The sequence below is a fragment of the Mauremys mutica genome, chromosome 25, assembly GCF_020497125.1.
Source record: "Mauremys mutica isolate MM-2020 ecotype Southern chromosome 25, ASM2049712v1, whole genome shotgun sequence".
Lineage (NCBI taxonomy): Eukaryota > Metazoa > Chordata > Testudines > Geoemydidae > Mauremys > Mauremys mutica.
Genome location: NC_059096.1, coordinates 3,143,016 through 3,158,013, shown reverse-complemented (window position 1 = coordinate 3,158,013; position 14,998 = coordinate 3,143,016). Strand labels below are relative to the sequence as shown.

Genomic DNA, 14,998 nt, shown 5'->3' with positions numbered 1-14,998 from the left:
CCCTGCCCCTATTGCCATGGATACGGGGATCTCTGGCGGCCATGGCTGTCACTCCTGCAAGCAAGCCATCAACTTGCCACTTCCTTCAACTCCCTCCCCCCCCCCCCCATCTGTGCCTCAATTTCCCCACCTGTAAGCCTGGCACCATTCTACATACAGCCTCCTGCCGCCCATCCCCCAGCACGCACCTTGACCAGGTTGTTGCAGAACCAGTAGACGCCCCCCATGTGCAGCAGCGTGTCGAAGATGTGAATGGAGCGACTGTCGACCCAGCCCTTCTCCAGCACCTTGGTGAACACGCCCATCAGGACCTCCTTGATGGGCTTCTTAGGGGGCAGCAGGTTCCAGTAAGGGATGGGGTCCGTCCCCGTGGAGGGGAACCGGATCTGTGTCGCCGTCTGCTGCAGGACGTCGGCGCACATGCGCTCCAGGATGGAGCTCATTATCACCACGCTGGGAAGCGAAGGGACACACGGAGGGGGCTGAATGAGAGGGCGCCCCGCACCCACACCCTGCTCTCTGCAGACACCTGCTTCCTGCAACATCCAGTTTGAGATTTAAAGCTACAAGAGGCAGGAAATCGAGCCAGGGTGGGAAACGTCCATAGCCTGGCTCACCTTCTAATGGAGGGACTGGCTCCAGGACAGCTCAACTCCTCTCCTGCCACTCGAGATCTCCCTCCCCTGGAGCATCCCTGGGGCAAGTAACGTTTGGAAAACACGGATGCTTCTTTGCCTGCAGCAGCTGGAGAGGAGGAGGAGCAGCCGCCAGCCCCCTGCGCCCAGCCAGTGCATGGTCATTCCCTACCGTCTATTGGTCAGAGTTCTGCCCAAGCTAGTATTAGACGCCTCTCTAGTAACAGAGCCCCCTCCCCTCCGTGAGCGCCCCGCTCACCGCTCGTTGTAGAACTGCAGCGTGTTCTCGCTCTGCAGGGACGTGGCCAGCTGCCGGATCATCTGCAGCGACTTGTCTCGCTCGTCCAAGCCCAGCATGCGGACGTGGGCCACTAGCCAGGCCATGGTGCACACGGCCATGCTGCACACCTTCCCTTTGATGTTATCCGTGATTTTCTGAGGGCGAGACACAGGCCGGCAGCTGAGGTTCGGCGCGAGACACAAATGCAGCCCCGCCCCCGTTCCAAAGACACCGCCCGGTCTCATGTCGCTGGGGGGTCCTGAAGCGACAAGAGCCAACTCCACCCGTTTCAGGGGGCTGGGTCTAGCCCCAGGGCCTGCCCCAATCCCTGGGGAAGTCAGGGGAAAGCTTGGACCAGCCCCTTGGAGGCAAGCGCTGAAAGCGACCGGTCACAGGCAGCGTTTCTGCAGTGATCTTTCTCCCCAGACCGCAGAGCACTTGACAGAGGGGGGGGGGGGTCAGCGTCGAGATCCCCCAATACAGATGGAGAAACCGAGGCACAGAGGGCCACGGCACCTCGCCCCAGGCCACAGGACAGGATTTCGTACGTGTCTCCCCCTACCAAAGGGCTGGAGGTTTGTTAGTTTCCAGCTCTGGAGGTGTAAATGCCTGGTGGGGAGAGCTCCCAGAAAAGAGTAAAATCTGGACCCTGCAATGCAGGACAAGGGAGATTTGGACTTGGTCCTAACCGAGGGTTTACACCTCCCTCCAACTTCGCTGGCATTAGACACTTGCATTGTGAAGGCTGGTACCACTGAGCACGTGACACACGGATCACACACATGGTGAGCGGTGAAATTCCAAAGGTGGTTTCTGTGTGTTAGCCGGAGGCTGGTGAAAGATGCTGGATTGGCCGTTCTAGAGACCGACGTCCCTGTTTACCAAACCCTTCTGGAAACAACCAGCCCAGGGAGGTTTGTGCCTCGGCTCCACCCCAGCGGGGAGGGCTCGCCTAAGGTGCCCGGGGACGAGCCAGCGCAGCAGCTACCTGAATCGACTCGAAGGTGAGCACTCCGTTCTCCCAGGCATTGAGGATCTCCAGGATGGCTGCCGAGATGCTCAGACATGCCTCGTGCCACTTCATCTGCCTGCCGGGGGGAACAGAGGGAAGACTGGTCAGGAGCACAGGATACCTTTAAACGCTCACACCCCGTGACCGCACCAGCCCACAGAGGCAGGTCACGTAGTGGCGGCAGCATGGGTCCCACGGGCAAGCCACGCTGCTGGCCCTCAGCCTCGGCTGGGTTCTGGGAGCTGTCTGAGAGGGGAATGGGCTCAAGCAAACTGCTCAGCTGGGAATCTACCTCAGCCCAGGCTGGAGTATGGGTGGGAGTCGGGTCCCGTCCCCCCGCTCCACACACACACCCGCACACACACACACACCCACCCGCACACACACACACACCCGCACACACACACACGGGAGCTACGTACACCAGCTTCATTTCCGAGGAGCTGTTCAGCAGAGCGACCAGTGATTCCACCTTGGTGGAGTCGGGCCGGAAGCAGGGATGATCTGGGTTGAGGATTTTCCCCTCCTCCGGCATGCAGGTCTGCATCCAGGTCTCGAAGAACGGCACCTCGCCAGTGGGGCTGGACTCGGAGAGGATCACCTGGAAAGAGGCCCCAAGCACAGGCATCCTAAGAGAACAAGGAGCAGCCCAGCCAACACACAGCTCCCAGCTGAAGCAACAGCAACACATAGTGGCCAACGTGGCTAATGTCAGGGGACTGGTCCTGATGGAAAGGCAAATCCCCGTGGTTCTGAGGCGAGTGACTCTCTGCCCTCGAAGCGTCACTCTCCCGCGGGATTCTCCTTCCCTTCCTGTTGTGCTGTGCACAGACTGCACATTCCACCCCAGAGGTGGCTGCATTTCAGTGACAGAGGGGAAGCAGCCCGTGCATCAGCCTCTAAAAGTGCTCTTTGGAAGGCAGACACGACTGCCACCGGGACCTGGTGTATCTGTCCCGAGCAGGGATTCTTGTCTGGCCAACTCCTCAGGTGCAGAATGCCCCCAAGCCCTCCTAGGGTGCGTCCCTTGCTTCCCTACAAACCAATCACTCCAGGTCCCTGGTAGTGTTTTGGGGTAAGGACTTCCCCACCACACCTGTGCACAGGAAATCCCGGCAGCGAGGAAGCCGGGGACTGCAGGAGCCGGGAGGTTTGCATCAGGCTGGCCTCCTCACCTCTGGTTTGCTGGTGTGTGGAGCCTCCCCGAGGGCCCCCAGTTCAGTGAACTGGGGCAGCACCCTGCAGGCTCTCACAACCCACGTCTGGAAGCAGGGCAGACAAGGAGCAGGCTCTGCTGCACAGCAGGTCAAGTAAAACATGGAAATACCAGAACGCAAATCAGCTGCAATGCAGCCGAGCGCCGGGGACTCCAGCTGAACCAACCCACAGCACAAGGTTAAACCAAAAGAAACCTGTCAAGGGAGGAGTCACGCCCCCCCGCAAAGAGCTGTTTCACTAGCCATCCAATTCCCCTGCCCAGCTCTCTGCCCCCTTTAACGTTCCCTGGAAGCAGATCTAGGCGTGTGCGGCACGCCAAAGGACTGAACTGCTCGGCTGTAGGCACGGGAAAAGCAGCCCAACAGGCACCAGCGTCTGCACTGCCTTCCTTGGCACTGCCGCTTCATTAGCTGTTTGGTACCGTCACGGGGGGCCTGTGGGAGCCCCAGATGTAAGGGGGCTGCAGTCCGCCCCCGCACACGGCAGTTCGGCTTTTCGAATCTCCAAGGAGGAGACACGGCTGTGAATTTTCCTGCTCAGAATACAGGAGGCTGCTGCCTGGATTGTGCACTGACACAACGGAGCGGGGTTGGATTGTGGAGTATGGCCGGCTCCTGAGCTGTGGAGATTCAAGAATATGTACATTTCCCTACCGAGTACACAGGAATAGTCCTGTGCACTTCCCTAGCCCTCTACGCCATCACAAACAGTAAGCAAGCCCCACAAGCCCCCGGAGAGAGACATTTTAGGATTACTTTAAGCAGCACCAAAATGCAGCCGCCTCTGGGGTGACACACCAGTGCTGTTCAGCAGAAGCTGCACAAGAGTTCAGGATGGAAAATAATTAACAACAAAGCCAGCTGAAGTCGCAGGGTGTGTTTACTAGCAATCCTTTGTTCCTTTCTATCCCTTCCCCCAAGGGATCCACCAGGGCCTTCCAAACAGGGTGAATCAATCCTCACCACACTCCTGAGAGGTGGGCATTAAAAACTGGGCCACAGAGGCAGAGAGCAGGGAAGTGGCTTATTCAAGGCCACAGAGCGAGTCAGTAGCACAACCAGAAACCGAACCCAGGAGTCCGGACTCCCCTGTCCTAAGCTTTAGCCGCCGTCAGTTAGAAAAACGAAGGTAGAATGGGAATGTGCCCAGGATAGGGAGGTTAACTCCCCAAATACAAACGTGTTTAATAGCGGCAAGAGAGTTCCCCGTAACCGCCCCTGGAGCTGCTCAGTGCTAGCACTGTCTGTACGGTATTCATACAGGCTACGCCAATGCTGCATCCTTACCCGACTGGGGCCCTGGGGGCCAATGGGTGAGAAACAGACCACCCCCCCCCCCCAAATCCAACAGGGACATGGACAAGTGACAGGGCTTGAGCCAGCCTTAGCACCTTCTTTCATGAGCACCAACAATGTTAACTGTAGCTGCACAGCGCCCCCAGGTGGGCATCTTTATATATTAACCTTGGCCTGAATATCAAAACTAAGCAGGAGGACACAGGATCAGAGACGGGAAGAGCCGTGGTCGATCCCTGAGCCCGTCTCGCCAGAAGTTAATCCGGACCCAGCTCTAGGAAACAAAGCGGGAGTGGGAGGGGATGGTTTTTTCTATCTCCGCCTCCTGTGATGTTACAAGGTTACACCAAACGCCCGCACTTTGTGGGGCTGACACAAGCGGCAGGGGGAGTAGGAACGTGAGAGCTGCGAAGGAACGGGCAGGTTAAACCAAAGTTAGGATCGGCCACTGGTTTTCAGAGGTTCCCAGGCTTCAAGGCGAAAAGGGCTGGCTATGATCATCTGATCTGACCCTGCAGGACACAGCCCCAGAGCTCAGCCAGGGATCCCTGCAGCAGATGAACCATTCTGTCGGGCCCGATAATGGGGGTGGCCTCAGTTTGGGGGCGCCCAGCCCTTTGATCTGATTTTCACAGGTGCTGAGCACCCGCAGTTCACTTCAACTGGAGTCTTGGGTGCTCAGTGCTTCTGGGGAGGGGAAAAAACCAGTCAGGGCCTTGGCTAGCAGCTGAAGTCAGCAGCCACTGGCAGAGGTTTGGCTGGAAGTTAATTTCATGTATCCATTGACACGAGAGCAGAACGGGAGTCGCCACAGCTACCAGGGCTCCTGCTCTTTCCAAACCCAGCCCTCTCTTTTCCAAGCTGAAAGGAAGCTGGTGAAATGAAATGACCAGATCTCTGCACAGATACCCCCAGGGGTCACCGTCTGTGGCAATCAAACCCACCACCTTTGGATCCACAGGCAGGAGCTTCTGCTGCCCAGATGAAAAGACCCAGCTCCGTTAGCCGCACCCTCTACGTGATCCAGCCACTAGAGGGGCACCAAGGGTCACAGTGCATGTAGACGCGCTGCATGGTCTGAGCTCGTGTTTATCCATTCAGGATCTCCTAGCTAGAGGGCACGAGCTCAGGCTTCCCGGAGACGCCAGCCCGCAGAGCCGCACGGACGGGGGAGCCTACCTCAGAGCCGTAGGTCTGGGCGACGTGGCACAGCATGAGGAAGGAAATGTCGAACAGCAGGGCCCTGACGGAGGCGGCTTTGGCTGCGGAGGAGAAAGCAAGCTGTGACCGGAGGAGCTTTCCAACCCCGGCTCACCCAGCTCCTCCCCTTGAGGCCCCAGTGGGATGCTGTGGAGGGACCTCCCCCGACCCCACTGCACTGGCGCATGCTGCCCCCCTGGGGCGCCCGGCGGAGAGCAGGGCAGGGCTCACACCGCCCAGATCTCCTCACCTGAGGGACCAACACGTCCACGGGCCGGGAACTGTCACTAACCCCCACCCCACCCCCTAGGCCGAGAACCTGCTGCACCGAGCCTGGAGCTAAGCCTTCCCTCCGGCCACTGGAAGGTCAGAGCATTTCACATGTTCAATCACATGCAAATATATTCAGAATCCTTATCTTGGGTCCTGTGCTCAGACATCATCCCTTCCAAAGAGGGAGAGGCTAAGGGGCACAGGCAGCAGGCCAACCTCCCCCTCCCCGCGCAGGGGGAGGAAGGGGGGACTCATCTCTCCGCCAACCCCCCCCAGCACAGAGCCCCAACCTGCGAATGGCGGGGGACGAACAGCGGGGGCTGCAGGGTAATGCACACGTGCTACCGGAGAGGCTAAAGCACCCCAGTGAGCCCTGCACCCTGCCAGAGCGAATCAATGCCCCCTTGTGCAGGCAGCTGGGACAGTGCTCGCTACGGCTACCCTACGGCGTTAACCCTTCCAGACCGGGCCTGAGCCCAGCTCCTCCACGCTCAGCAGTAAGGGGCTCTACCGTTCACGCTGCCATGTCACACTTACAGCCTTCTCCGCTGATGTGCTTGGTAAATTCATTCAGCCTGAAGGGAGGTGAAGAAAGCAGCAATGAGGCGCCACAGCTGTGGGTTCGGTCTCCGTGGCAGGTGAAACTGAAACCGCTTTATCCCCAGAGCAGGGCAGGCTGCCCACGCACGCTGCCCCCTGCCAAGCCTCCTCCACCCTCGCTTGCCACAGCAGCTCAAGCCCAGCTGGGACCCTCTCCCCAACCAGCGCCAGCCTCCCAGTTCCCACCGGCTCCTCTCTCTGCTGGCCCATGGCGCTGACCCGGTCTAAAGATGGAAGGGGCAGGAGACCCGCCGCTGGGCTGGGACGCTGTAGGTCTGGGTTCAGTTCCCAGCTCAATGACGCGTCCCCTCGTCCCTTGGTCTCTCAAGGCCTCCATTGCCCAGGGTCCTTGCTCTCCCCCATTAGTCTGCGGGGTCTGGTTAGCCTGGGAGCCCCTGCGGTCGGGACTGTCAGTGCAGCACACCCTGATCTCAGCTGGGGCCTCCAGCCGCTGCTGCTCCAGCCATCGATCCTAGCAGAGTAACTGCAGGTGCCACATCTGCCCTGGGTGCACTGAACAGGGGGAATCCAGGCTAGCACAGGAGATGGCTCACTGCACATTAACACACGCACACCTGTTCTAAGGAGCCAGCACCACATCAGCCTGATCCCCTATCACCCCCCAGCTGCATGTGTGCAAAATAAAAATGAGTCCAAACCCCCAGCCTGGGTTCTGCCCAAGACGGGTCTGATGATAGTAACACTTCTCAAGAATGATTCCAGCGGACAGGCAGGGCTTTAACGCGTCAAAATAGGAAAAGGCCCTGCTTATGTATGTTACTGTAATGCACGGACACCCCGCTTCGGATTTTGCTGGGTGCTGCACAGAAAGCTAGTGAGACGCCTCCCTCTGCCCCAGAGCTCGCAATCTAAATAGACTAAGCCCTCGTCTACATTAGGAGCGCTTCGCTGCTCCAGGAACACCAGGATATGCACGGCTAGCGTGGATGCAGTAAAAGTGCCCCGCACAAACGAAACAGGCGATATCGGTAAAAGCGCAGTGTTGTCAGCAGAGCTGCGTCTACACTAGGGGCTCCTGCTGGCACAGCGAGGCGGCTCAGGGATCACATCCCTGACTGACGTAGCTACCCTGGCAGAATTTTGTAATGTAGACATTACCTACGGGATGGAGGGGAAACTGAGGCACGGAGAGAGGCAAGGACTTCCCCAAAGTTGCACAGCAAGTCCATGGCAAAGCTGGGAATAGAACCCAGGAGTCCTGACTCCAAGGGTATGCCCTGCCCACTGGGCCTGGGTGCCTCAAGTTGGCTTAGCACGTGCACTCCCACATCAGCTGGTTTTAAAGTACACGAGCACAACCCCACAATTCTAGCTCGTTATTCTTAATGCACCATCCAACACCGCAGCTTTTCCCCTGCCCGCCTGGGGACAGCGAGGGATTGTAGCAGGGCTGTTTGTTTTCGATATCATGGCAGGGGCAGGTGGATTTTGTGCCTGGGTTGTATGTTTCCAGCACAGGAGGCTAACAAACCCCCCGCATAATGATCTGAGCTCTGAACATCTGCAGACCCAGCCAGGGACTGCGGAAAAGCACCAGTTAAAGACACGTTCTCAAAGCACCACAGGGCACTTTGCTGTACAGCTCCCACGGCCAGCCGAGGCCAACGCGTGGCCAACGCCGGCTGCATCGCTGCACCCATCACGGGAGAGAACACAAAAAACAGATCGATCCAGCCTCGTCACATCTCCTGGATGTTTGCGGCCACCTGCGTCCCTCATTTTGCTCAGAGGTGGGAGGTCAGAGGCACAAACATGCTACACAGCTGCCACGGCACCCCGCGCCCAGCGATAACCCAGCACAGAGAGTCTCTCTGGAGTCACTCACTTGATGAACTTCCGAGCAAAAGATTTCAGCTTCCCTGTCGCTGCTGCAGCTGCCAACAGCAGATCCAGGCTCTTCCCAGACAGCATGTGGCCCAAGACGCCTAGCAGCCCCTCGGGGGATTTGGAGTGATCTGCATCCATGGTCTAGTGAAAAAAGGGGGAGGGGGGACCAAAGCAGTTTTAAACAGTGTTCTAAAGCGGCTGTAGAACTCTGGGCACGACTGGAGCTCTCTGATTGGCTGTCGGTAACACCATACGCAAGTCAGTCATCATCAGACGCCACGTGAGAAAACGAGCGAGGGATCAGAGCTGCCAGACAGGGCTCCAGCATTGCTCAGCCACCACCCAAGGACGGCTGTAATGACCCATAATCCACCACTGCTGCGGCTCAAGCGGGACCGGTGGGACAAAATGTACTTGCTGATTCAGAAGCTCGGGATCCTACGCACTCGTGGGGAGCGTGGCGGCCATAACAATGCAGGGAAAGGCTGCGTCCGCCAGCGTGAGCTGTGTGTGTGCGCGTTATCCAGAGAGAAAGGAGCTGGGAGCAGGACGGCCGCAGAGTTCTCTGCCTGCAAAGGCCTGAGTCATGCTGTTACGGCCCAATGCTTTAACATGCTGCATAAGGTCACTGCTTCCAGACGCAGCTAAAGGGATGGCTTGGCATGGGGAACAGCCCCTCTGACTCTTACCGCCACTACAGCGGAACAGGACAGCAGTAAATACCAATGGCGCGGTATAGGGCTGCTGGCGGCCAGCCGCCCCCAGTGAGCCTGCCTCCCAGCCTGGCTAGAGGCGCCGCCTTTCCCCCAGCACTGGGAGAGAACCTGCAGCATTACAGCCGCTCCCGAGCGATCAAGGGTCCCAGGTGTCCGCAGCAGTCTGGCACGGGGGGCACTGGGGAAGTTACCTTGAGGATGTTGGTGACAGTGGGCTCGGCTCGCAGGATGAGCCCCGGGTTGGGCTGGATGTTGGCATTCTCTGCCGATTTCAAGCGTGGCGCATGCTCCCGGTCAGCCGTCCTGGGGGGGGGGGGGGGATATGCACGGAGATGAGGGAATCAGAGAGGAGGAGCCCCTCTTCCCCCTGCTTTCCAAACAATGCGATCCCCCACTCCCTTCTCCCAGAGGGTCAGGGTTAGTACAGCCCGCGGGAACGCAGCACCCGCGCCCCTCCCACGTAGGGAGCCTGTGGCCAGCCAGACCAGCAGATCTGAGCCGAGGAGGCAGTTCCCTGGGTCGACAAGGCCCCCTTCCCTCCCCCAGTCCCCATGGTGTGCTCAGCAGAGACCAGCAAAGACCTTTCTATTCAAGCTGGGACACCCAGGGTCTTTTAGCCCCCATGTCTCTCTGGCTCTTCCTTTAGGGTTTTGACGGCTGGTTGGATCCAAGCTGTCCCATTTATTCCGCTGTGAGGAAGTTAAGACACTCAGAGCCCCCAGAAGCCAGTGACTCCCCGGGGGAAAGGGATGGCAGCAAGACCCAGCTGCTATCAATGTGCAGGGATTTCACAGGGGAACTCCCGAGGCAGCAGAGCTGGGGACCTACCGTTTGGCGACCAGGTTGGTCATGTGGGCCTCAGCCAGCAGTCCCTGTTTGCTGCACTCCTGCAGGAGCAGACTGGTACAGTCACAGCTGGAATGGAGAGAGATGGAGCTAAGGGCACAAGGAATCCTACACACACACACACTCACTGACCCGCGTTAGGGCGGGAGCGGGAAAGCAGCTACTTCAGAGAGGCCAGAGCGTTCCTGCTTCTGACCAAAGCCAAGGAGACGGGGTCAGGACTCTGGGGTTCCAGCCCCACTTTTAGGCAGACGTTGGGAGCCTAGTGACTCAGTCAAGAGACGGACTCAGAACTGGGTTCTCTCTTTGGCGGTGTCAGGCCACTGTACCACTGGGCACGTTAGTTCTGTCAGAATGGGGCTAACAATATTTACCCACCTCACAGAGGGGCCTGCCAGCTTGTGTGTGTGTGTTTGTAAGGTGCCTCAGAAGCGGAGAGCGTTATTAACATGGGACTCAGCTGTTAAACACCGGCTGGCCGGAGGGGAAATGAGGCACGGGAAACGTGGGGCGAGAAAAGCTGCCCGCCAGGCTGTACGCCAGCCTCACCACCAGCCAGCGGGAAACATGCCGGCAGCTGTTCAATCCCGCCTCAACGGCGGCGAGCAAAGCCAGGACACTGAAGGCTGGGCTGGGTGTTCTGCCACAGATCCAGGTGCTCAGAAACCAGGGATTAAAAGTAAAATTGGATCCAAGTTTTCTACTAGGGGTACGTCTACACTACCCGCCGGATCGCGATCGATTTATCGTGTGTAGCGTAGACGCGATATATCGATCCCCGATCGCTCTCCCGTCACCTGCTGAACGCCAGCTCGGCGAGAGGTGGAAGCAAAGTTGATGGGGGAGCCGCGCCGCGAGGACACAAAGTCAGTCATTTTAATTCGATCTAAGATACGTCGACTTTAGCTACGCTGTTCTCGTAGCTGAAGATGCGTCTCTTAGATCAATCCCCCTCCCAGCGTAGACCAGGCCTAGGTATTAAGCCCAGGACACAGGCCAGTTTACCCATTCAGGGCTGTGGGGCTCCTCCGGCATGAGGGATGCTGTCCCCATGGTTGTGTGTGCAGCTCAATGGAAGACCCTGCCCACGGCATACGGCAGCTGTGCCTTTCCACATGCTTAGGCCCTTTCCCCTGGGTGCTCCGAGGTCAGGCGCAGACACGGGAGGGAGAAGGACTCACTTGCATCGCTGATCAGCTTTGTCCAGCAGAGGGGTGAGTTTCAGCAGGAACTCAAAGGCACAATTCACGTCCTCGGTGAAATCCTGCAGCCACACAAGCAAGCAAGCACTGGGTCAGACCTCGCTTCACAAGGTACATGAGATTCTTTCAGCTGCAGCAACAAAGCCACTTAGAAACTTGGGCTCAATTCTTCCCCGTCAGCTGAATAACTCTGCACAACTTCACACTGGTGGACCAACAGAGCGTTGGCTGGTCAGTGACACGTTAGCAAAGGGACGGATTATCCTATGGTGCTTCTGGGACACGGGGAAGGCTGGGCAGCCAGAGTCTGATATTCAGAGGTGCTGGCTCCCACTGAAGCCGTTCAGGCATTACAAGCTGACATCCACTGCTCAGCCAGGAGAGGGAGGAGAGCCTCAGAAACGGGCGGGGTTGGTGCTTTACTGTGGAGTTCCCACCTCTCGAAACAAACTCACCCACAGCACTAGTAGAAGAGCAGCCAAGCAGGGACGACTTGAGCCCACTGGCTATAAACCTCCCCCAAAGGTGTGTCAGCCTAGAGCAGCTATTACAGTGGTAGCCCGGCCTCCCATCGCACCCCCGAGGCCAGGAGTGTGGCGCCTCCCCCGGTGACTTCTCGTCTTTTAGACTGTAAGCTCCTTGGGACAGGCACTGCCCTGGGCTCCACGGCCCCGATGCTGCCGAGACTTACACACATGCTCATGGTTACGGACACGAGGGGCCCTGCTGACCAATCAGATCGTTCCTGGTGCAAAGCTGAGCACGGGCCTATGTCTCTGAGGGAGCGAGGTCTGTATTTGTACAGTGTCTAGAACAACAGGGCCCCAACTGGCTGGGGTGTGTGTGAGGGTTTACAGAGAGCCCCTGCTACGGCGGAGGAGGACCCTGGTATGGGAGCCACACACAACCCCAGGCAGAGGGGCAGAGTTTCAGCAAGTCCCTGAAATAGAGGGAGGTAGGAAGGTGGCACTCAGGAGTTGGGGGAGGGATGCAAGAAGCCCCTGGTGTGTACAAGCTCAGACAACACAAGGTACAAAGCACGTGACCTCCCAGGCTATTAGACCGTAAACTCTTTGGGGAAGTGACTGTACAGCTCCGAGCACAATAGGGCCTCCATCTCATCTGGTCCCTGGGCACCTCCATTACAAACATGATCTGTGTATGTGTGTATTGTGTACACACACACACACACACACACACACACACACACACCCGCACTGTAAATGATCAATACTAAATACGAACAGTCACAGCAACTCACCTTCTCTCCCTGGGGATATTTCTTTAGTTTAACCAGAACCTGAGGGATCTGAAAGAAAGTTTTTTAAAACATTAAGATCTAGCCCAAGAGATCCTGGGTGCGGAGACTCAGGCTCGTGCAGCACGACACATGGCTCCCACCCAGGAGTCATGGCGGAAGACGCCAGCCCTAGAGGAAACACCCCTCAGAGCTGCCCCCCAGAACTGCCCCAGCGATCCATCTAGTCAATGCCCTGGGACCATCTGTTCCCAAGGAAGGTGGGAGGAAAGCCCCCTAGTGGACATTTATGGAATGACCCGTACAAAAGGGAAGTGTCTCAGTCTCCATCACTCAGAAGGCCCCCGATTCCCCTCACCCCTGTCAGTCCCAGTGCAGATTACAGGGGACGAGATGGAGGAATACGAAGCTGTAATGTGTGGAGCTTGTTCTGGGGAATCAGTCCCCGTCCTTTTTATTTTTCTTACAAAGAGCGGACAAGAGCTGGGACAGGGGATCCAGGGCCATCTGCTGCTGTTTACGTTGGGGAGGGGGGGAAGAAGGAAGCTGAACACACAACCTTTCAGTCTGCCAAGGACAAAGGAGGGATGTGGAAAAGCAACAGCACCAGGGGCTTTACACAACACTTACCTCCCCCTGGGATCTAATCCAGAGAGTCACTTAGCATTTATAAGGCATTCTGCAAGCACAGCCCTCCTGGAAGGCGATCACCCCTGCTTTACAGATGGGGAAACTGAGGCGGACATGGCCAAAGCAACATGGCAGTGCTAAGAACAGCGCCCAGGTCTCCTGGCTCTCAAGCATGCACGTTAACCACCATCCCCACCTCGCACACCGGGACCAAAAGCTCCAAGGAGAAACGCATGAGGCATGGGGGAGTGCGGGGGGCAGAGGAGCTACTGAGATTTGAACCTTGGGATCATCTCCACGTTGCTGAGCCAGCTCTTGTCTGACAAATAAGATCAGGGCATCTCTGCACACAGCTGGATCAAGTCAAGCCGATGTCATGTCCCACAAGGGCGCAGGTTCTCCATTAAGCCAAGACCAACCGCGTCCCACAGCCAGGAACAAAGTGAGACGAAAGCTGTTTTGCAAAACTAAAACAAGCCCGACAAATCAACGTTTGGTGGCTTGTGTAAAGGGATGCTGCCTGCGGGCTCAGCCTCCGAGCCTGCGGTTTAACATGCTCTGTACAGCTGGGGCATGAAAAGGGTCCCTGGGGGAGGATGCAGTGGGAGAGGAGAGAGAATTGCTGTGCCAGGTTTTGGCGCTCAGCAGGGTCCTGGAGGAGCCAGGCAGTGACAGACTCTGGGCTCTCGGCAGGGGCGGGATGCATGACAAGGGGCTACCTTAAGGAAGGTGAAGGCCGTCCATTTCAGCTCCTCCGTCCCCTCCGGGGACTCTATCAGGCCCACGAAGCAGGCTTTCCAGATCTCCAGCACAAAGAGCGGGGAAGGAATGCGCTACAAGTGGGAGGGAACAGATGTCAGACCCGGAGAGCCTAAGGTATGCCACCCACTCCACCTCCCACCCCACTGCGCGGGGCGTCAGCGGGGATCGAACCTGGAGCCTCTCGATTTAAAAGCAGGTGCCTCTGCTGCTTGAGCTGGAGGAGTAACTCCATTCACCAGTGGCACAAGCAGACTCCTACACGGACCAGCCAGACCCACCCGGCACTAATGGGGGTGACGCACAACTGGATTTGGAGGGAGTCGTACTTCCCTGCATTTCTGTCCGAGATCAGGGGCCAGCCTCAGGCTCACCCCCTCTGGTGCAAGCCGGACACCAAGACGAGAAGTGACCTGCCAAGGCCAGACAGATTCAGCACCACAGCTGGGATTAGCGCTCACAAGGCCCAGCTTCCGGTCCCACTAGGCCACGCTGCCTCTCTGAGTCAGGATTCGCCCAGGACAGGGAGGAAACACGCTGCTGCTCCTTCACTGTACCTGCATCCGCTTCACCATCATCAGCTGTTCCACGAGAGGCTGGGTCTCTCCCGTGAGGTTCATGGTTCCTTCCAGCAGCACCACGGCGTGCACGGTGGGGAAGCCGGTTTTGTTCAGCTGCTCGGAGTGGGCCGAGAGCATGGTGGGTATGCTGCAAAAGAAGAACAGTGGTAATTGGGCAGGGGGCTTGGGTGATGGTGGGGGAGACCCGACACCCACCAGAGCTGAAGGTCATTGGGTTTCAACCCTCCCCTATGCTGCTGCCACGTCTGGGTCAGGACAGGCGAAGGCCCTTAGACTCTTCTCTGGTTTGACAGAAGGACCTTTGGGCCCTGGCGAGGTCATTGGTGTTTAACACCCTGGGCTCTGGCCGGTCCTAGGGCTTGTGCACATGGGGAAGTGAGTCCGGAATAAGGTCGGGTGAGAGTTTAAAGACCCTGGCTAGCTCCCTGCATGGGCACTCCTAGTACAGAACAGAGTCCACGTGGGCCTTATTCCAGAATCGCTATTCCGGCCACGTTCCCATGTAGACAAGGCCAGAGAGTTAAAGGGGGCGGGGCTGCTGAGGGGGTACCATGAGTGGGGCTTCCAGCCTGGGACGCAACTGAGTTCCACCTAGCCCGGCACCCTCCTTCCCCGCTGCCAGCTCCCAACCCCTCCATCGACTCG

The 14,998-nt window shown here is 57.8% G+C and overlaps 1 protein-coding gene and 1 non-coding gene across 3 annotated transcripts in view; both read right to left on the bottom strand.

Annotated features, from left to right (window-relative positions):
* Positions 1 to 14,998, bottom strand: part of MED24 (mediator complex subunit 24) — a 37,078-nt gene that overhangs the window by 10,182 nt on the left and 11,898 nt on the right. For both annotated transcript variants that reach the window (XM_044999144.1, XM_044999143.1), the window contains exons 8-20: positions 14,330 to 14,480; positions 13,733 to 13,846; positions 12,387 to 12,434; positions 11,105 to 11,187; positions 9,906 to 9,992; positions 9,269 to 9,380; positions 8,360 to 8,502; positions 6,451 to 6,488; positions 5,620 to 5,702; positions 2,350 to 2,528; positions 1,904 to 2,003; positions 895 to 1,070; positions 189 to 453 (exon numbers count right to left, since the gene is read on the bottom strand). In XM_044999144.1, the coding sequence (XP_044855079.1) occupies positions 189 to 453; positions 895 to 1,070; positions 1,904 to 2,003; positions 2,350 to 2,528; positions 5,620 to 5,702; positions 6,451 to 6,488; positions 8,360 to 8,502; positions 9,269 to 9,380; positions 9,906 to 9,992; positions 11,105 to 11,187; positions 12,387 to 12,434; positions 13,733 to 13,846; positions 14,330 to 14,480 (1,579 nt within the window). The remainder of the gene's footprint in view (positions 1 to 188; positions 454 to 894; positions 1,071 to 1,903; positions 2,004 to 2,349; positions 2,529 to 5,619; positions 5,703 to 6,450; positions 6,489 to 8,359; positions 8,503 to 9,268; positions 9,381 to 9,905; positions 9,993 to 11,104; positions 11,188 to 12,386; positions 12,435 to 13,732; positions 13,847 to 14,329; positions 14,481 to 14,998) is intronic.
* Positions 5,992 to 6,099, bottom strand: LOC123356596. Its single transcript, XR_006575396.1, has one exon. It is a non-coding gene; the product is annotated as a small nucleolar RNA SNORD124 (small nucleolar RNA).